We start from the raw sequence: 6191 nt of genomic DNA, 5'->3' as shown, positions 1-6191 counted from the left end.
TACGAGTTGAAGAAAGGAGCGAAAACGGACCAAAAAGGAGCAAAACCGGACAAAAAGGGCCACACATGTGCAGCCAATTGGGCCACACATGTGCAGCCCACACAAAACAAAAGTGGCCCGCCAGCAAACAAGCAATGGCACGCCAGCACAAGCCAAAAGTGGCACGCCAGCAAGGCCAAAGTGGCTCGCCACTTCTCCTCATTTCATCACGGCCATCCAAATGATCAAACGGCAACGCGTGTCTTTTCCTTAAGTCCCACATCGGGAAAAATGTGTTTTGTCCTCTTGTAATTTAGTATAAATAGGTCCCTTTTCTCCACTTTCAAGACAGAACCAACTGGTAACAGTTGAGGAAGAGAATTGAGACTAAGATTTAATTCTTGATTTCTTCTCTTAGTTTAATATTTTTATTTCCTACTGTTATGCTGTCGGAATCCGTACTCGAGATTACTTTTTAATTCAGGTTCTTATTTTATTTTATGATCTTATTTATTTCTTGTCTTTATTTTATTGCTTTTATTTTATGCTTTTAATTTCTGCTTTTATTTTTATGTCTATTTATTTATTTGCTTATTTTATTTTTATGTCTTTTTTTTTAGTTATGTCTAGCTAAATTTAGCGTTGCTAGGATGTGTAGTTAGTAGCTAATAGGGGTTCAGTAGTTAATTCGCGCTTAATAGTTTTCAACCACCAGTTTTAAATAAATACGTTATCAAATAATTCGTCACGAGAGTGAGGATTATTTTAAAGGCAATAAACCAACATTGACGAGAGTTGAGGTTTAGGGTCGGATAGTTAAAACTGACCGTTAGTTCTAAAGTCCGCGAGAGCTATTTAGGATTAATGAGTTTTATATTGATTTTCAAAGGTACTTATATAGGTAAGCGAGCGCGTGAGAGCTGAGCATTTATTTTATCTAAGTATAACGCTAGTCAAGATTTGCGAGAGCTGAGATTAGTGTTTTTAAATTAAATATAATTCTTGAAAACTGACAACGGTTTTATTTTCTTAAGCAGTTTTTAATTAAGCGTTGATTATAATTCGTCACGAGAGTGAGAATTAATTAAAGTAAAAATCAATAGAGCGAGAGCGTGAGATTTCTACTAGATAGTAAAAACTGAACATTAAATCTAATTCGCAACGAGAGTTGGGATTAGAGTTAATTAAATTATATTGTTTTTCAAAGAGTATTTTATTAGCGGGTGTGAGGACGAGAGTTAAGCACCACCTTTATAATTTATAATACTATCTGAATTGTATTTTTAAAACAATATAGTTTCGAAAATTTAATTGTTTACACCACTAAAATCTGGAAGTAATGCAACTACTTTGTAAAGTATTTTATTAATTTCATGATGAGAGTTGTGAGAGCTGGAAGTGAGAACGGCTTTCGCCTGGAGCATCGATTTTATTAAAATATGACAATTATATGTGGTAGTAATTTTGTCTAGCGCGAACTAAGTATTGAACCCTCTGAAGCAACTAATAGCACGTCCTAGCAATATTTTATTTACATATTAAAAATCTAAAAAATATTTATTTCCCTTATTTTAGTTATTCAATTAATCATAACCCTTTAAATCACTAGCCTTAGATTTACAAAGCAACACTAGAATACGGTAGGTCGATTATTGGTCCTTTGGGTTCGATATCTTTTAAAACTACACGACACGACTGTATACTTGCGGTCATTGTCGCGTCACACGATCAAGTTTTTGGCGCCGTTGCCGGGGACCAATTTAGTCGATATCGTAACTCCGGTGTTACACCGTAGAGACTAAGGCAAATTTTATTTTATTTTACCCCGATTAGTTCGTTTGTTGCATGCCAAGCACTCGCTCTAGAGGCGAAAGATTGGTGCAACTAGTTAGCGAACCCGAACGTCTTTTAAGACGTAGAAATTTAGAAAATCAATTAGAGATTCCTCTTCCTTATATAGTTAACGAACCAGATATGGCTGAAGGACCGCAAAACCGTCCACTTAAGTCATACGCTATTCCTTCGCAAGCTGAACCTCACAATAGCATCGCTGCCCCCGCTATTGAGGCAAATAACTTTGAGCTTAAACCTTCGTTGTTGTCGGCCGTACAACAAAACCAATTCTCCGGAAACCCCACGGACGACCCCAATTTACATTTGTCCATATTCTTGCAATACGCGGATACCGTGAAGGCAAATGGTGTCAGTCCCGAAGCTATAAGACTTCGCTTATTCCCATTCTCATTAAGAGATAAAGCTAGAGCCTGGCTCCAGTCCCTACCATCCAACTCAGTCGCAACATGGAACGAGTTGAAGAAAGTCTTTTTAGCGAGATATTTCCCGCCTAGCAAAACTGCTATGCTAAGAGCCCAAATCAATGGATTTAGACAAAGAGACAACGAATCTCTTTTCGAAGCATGGGAAAGATACAAAGAAATGATTAGGATATGTCCTCATCATGGGCTCGAAAATTGGCTAATTATCCACACCTTTTACAATGGTCTCTTGTATAATACAAGAATGACAATAGACGCCGCAGCTGGTGGCGCACTTATGGATAAACCATACAACCAAGCCTATCAGCTTATCGAGAGCATGGCTCAGAACCATTATCAGTGGGGCAACGAGAGAACAACAGTAGAGAAACCTCAAACGAAAGGTGGAATGTACGAAATCAGCAACATGGACCACATCAACGCCAAGTTAGATGCCTTAACTCAAAAGATAGAGAGTCTAACCACCGCACCCAAAGCCACCGTGGCAGCAACAACACAAAATTGTCAGTTGTGCGGAGCTCAAGGTCATGCTATCGCTGAATGTCGACTTCTAACCGAAGCTCCCACCGACCAAGTGAATTACACTCAAGGGAACTCTTACAACCAAAACCAGAGAAATCACCCGTACCTTTCGTACAATAGCAACAACGCTTTATATGCACCTGGCCAAGCACCTACTCCTTCGCCACCAGGATTCCAAAAACCTGCTCAAAATGCTCCTATGAAGTCAAACCTTGAATTGATGATGGAGAACTTCATAGCCCTACAAACTCAAACTAACAAGGAATTCCTAAATCAAAACATACACACTAATGAGCAAATTAAGCAATTAACAAGCAGGCTAGAACTCTTGACCACTCACAATAAGATGTTAGAAACACAAATCGCACAAGTGGCACAACAACAAGCATCAACCTCTGCTCCTGCAGGCATATTTCCTGGCCAGCCTCAGCCAAACCCTAGGGGACATGTGAATGCTGTTATATTACAAAGTGGGACACAATATGATGGACCGGCTGATCCTAGAACTAAAAATCCTGCCATGCAACCCAATTCTGATAAGACAACCGAGAAGGAGAGTGAACCAAAAGAAAAGGAGGATAGTGGAGAGGAAACCCAAGAGAAAGAGAAACCTTACGTTCCTCCCCCACCATATAAACCACCCATCCCGTATCCTCAAAGATTAGTACAATCCAAAAACGTAGGGCAGTTTAAGAAATTTGTAGAGCTTCTACAAAAACTAAACATCACAATACCTTTTACGGAAGCTATCACACAAATGCCCTCGTACGCTAAGTTTCTTAAAGATATCTTAACTAATAAGAAAAAAATCGAGGAAGAAGAAACCGTTATGCTTACTGCCGAGTGTAGCTCCATACTTCAAAATAATATGCCTCCTAAGCTAAAAGACCCAGGAAGTTTTTCCATACCATGTGTCATTGGAAAACATGTCATAGATAGAGCACTATGCGATTTAGGAGCCAGTATAAGCTTAATGCCTATGCCCATATATGAAAAACTTAAGTTAGGAGAATTGAGACCGACTAAAATGTCAATACAATTCGCTGACCGTTCTGTCAAATACCCCCTAGGTATACTAGAAAACGTGCCAGTACGTATAGGTCAATTCTTTATCCCAACTGATTTTATAGTCATGGACATTAGGGAAGATTCCAATACACCCATAATTTTAGGAAGGCCATTCTTAGCAACTGCCGGTGCCATAATAGATGTGAAAAAAGGAAAGCTCACCTTTGAAGTAGGTGAAGAAAAAGTTGAATTTATCTTAACACAATTCATGAACGCATCGGCCATTGAAGATAGTTGCTATATGTTAGACGTCGTCAAAGAATGTGGAAAAGAGATGGAGAAAGATAAAACCAAAAATTCTGAAATTCTAAAAACTCTCATCCCTCCGACTCATAAAAATGGTAATGACGACCTAGCTAAAAGTTTAAAGAAAAGCTCTTGCTATAGACTCGACATAGCTGAAACAAATGTCGATAACACACCCTTTAAACGAGTACCTCCCGACATACTAAAAGCCCACCCAGAAAGTAATATCGCTCAAAATAAAATACCCCCGGGTGTCTCTAAGAAAAAGAAAGAAAAAAAGAAGAGAAGACCTATGAAATGGTCTGACATTTTCAAATGGAGACCCAAGAATATTGAGCATAATTTAAAAGATGTGAGTCTAGAGGAGGAACCATGTTGACCTATAGGTCTAGATAGTCGAGCTAACCGACGTTAAACAAAGCGCTGCATGGGAGGCAACCCATGAGTTTTCTTTAATTCTTGTTTAAATTTTTGCTTTCTTTTATTTTTGATTTTTTTTTTTTATGACTATCTTTGATGATTTTGTGCCTAATAGAGCTCCCACGCACATTTCTCCAAATGTTGCCGCTGGTGGGGGCGCAAGCATTGTTCCACCTGCACACACTACACATTTTTCTAACACTTTTGCAGGTAGTTCCTCCTCATCAAGGCAAAGCTCCATCGATGATGTACTCGATAAGATACGCGCCCAAAACGCACTAAATCAAGAGCGCGATGGATTATTCTATGCCATGCATCAACAACAAGAGGAGATGATGGAACGAATGACATTCATGCAAGCCCAGCAAGACGAAATTCTTCAAAACCAACATGAGATGCAGGGCTATTATCTTAGGTGGGAGAGCTCCGTCAACAACAGCTCGACAATGTCATACAAGAGCTAGGCGGTTTGAGGCTTCAGTTCAACTATTTCCAAAATTATCAACATCCTCCCTCATGATCTCTCCACCAGGTTTTGTGCTCCAAAGCTACACTTGAGTCTCAACAGTGAGGACACAGTTGAATTTAAGTTTAGGGGAGTATTCTACCATCCTTATTTTATTTCTCAGTTATTTTATTTTTAGTACAATTTCCCTTTTCGCAAATAAAATAATAGCACTATTTTCGGGTAAATTTTAAATTTTTCCTTTTTCTTGAGCCAAATTAAAATTTTTTCCAAAGACTTAGGACAATAGCTCACTTAGAAAGTATATAGGTTAAGAAAAGACGAGAGGCTAAGTTAAGGAAATTAGGGAATTTCACAACAAAATCGGTATTTTTCCAACACCCAGAAGTCTCCCTAGTATAGATATCAATTTGAATAACCATTGTGCCAAAATCTCCTGATTCAAATTTGTGGAATCCTTTAGTAGTTTATCTATCCAGTCGGACACCATCTATGAAGTCACACATTAAGTAGGTTTGTCGATGAATATAAGCGAATCATCTAAGCAAATTCTTAAGGTCATACTGTGGTAATACGGTTAAACCTTAAAGAAAAAATATATATATAAGGTCATACTGTGGTAATACGGTTAAACCTTGGAAAATATTTATATGGTTGCTAATACAAAATTTGTATCATCAAATTTGTATCATCAAGCTAATTGCAGGTTGAAAAAGATGAATAAAGACGCTAACCGGCTTTCTTACCATGTGTGTGACATAGATAAAGGGTCTTAATGTGACTGTCTAGAATGAAAAAGGATGAAACAAAGGAGAAGATTTAGATTTTAGTACAACGACATGATCCGAATACGATATGTATAAGAGGGAGAACTTTGTGTGTCGTTGAAATACCCTTCTTGAATGTGTAAAGAACCTAACTAATTAATCTTAGCCGATCTGAATTTCTGACCACGTATGAGTACTCGTGATGTTATTTTTCTCTAAGTCTGTGTGTGTGAATTGCTTCGCATTTCAAACGTTTTCTATATGCAAGCTGAATTGCTTGAGGACAAGCAATGGTTCAAGTTTAGGGGAGTTTGATACGCCTAAAAATATGCTATTTATTTAGTTAATTTACTATTATATTTTAATTATTTTTATTTCGATTTCGAAGTTTTATATTATGAATCGTTACTTATTTCTCGTATTTTAAATAAACAGATAAAAAGTGTA

At 37.7% G+C, this 6191-nt stretch overlaps 1 protein-coding gene and 1 non-coding gene across 2 annotated transcripts; one reads left to right on the top strand and one right to left on the bottom strand.

The window, feature by feature from the left end:
• Positions 1-1824: 1824 nt before the first annotated feature.
• On the top strand, positions 1825-5546 carry LOC123905250. The gene has a single exon (XM_045954868.1). The coding sequence runs from the start codon at positions 1825-1827 to the stop codon at positions 4468-4470; it is 2646 nt and encodes an 881-aa protein (XP_045810824.1). The 3' UTR covers positions 4471-5546.
• Positions 2338-2444, bottom strand: LOC123911993. The gene has a single exon (XR_006810848.1). It is a non-coding gene; the product is annotated as a small nucleolar RNA R71 (small nucleolar RNA).
• Positions 5547-6191: the final 645 nt, after the last annotated feature.

The sequence above is a fragment of the Trifolium pratense genome, linkage group LG2 (assembly GCF_020283565.1).
Source record: "Trifolium pratense cultivar HEN17-A07 linkage group LG2, ARS_RC_1.1, whole genome shotgun sequence".
In the NCBI taxonomy this organism is placed as follows: Eukaryota; Viridiplantae; Streptophyta; class Magnoliopsida; order Fabales; family Fabaceae; genus Trifolium; species Trifolium pratense.
Note: the sequence above shows the minus strand (reverse complement) of the source record. Positions and strands in the feature narration are given on the sequence as shown.

Coding starts and splice junctions, on each gene's coding strand:
- LOC123905250 (XM_045954868.1), top strand. CDS start 1,825: ATGCCAAGCACTCGCTCTAGAGGCGAAAGATTGGTGCAACTAGTTAGC.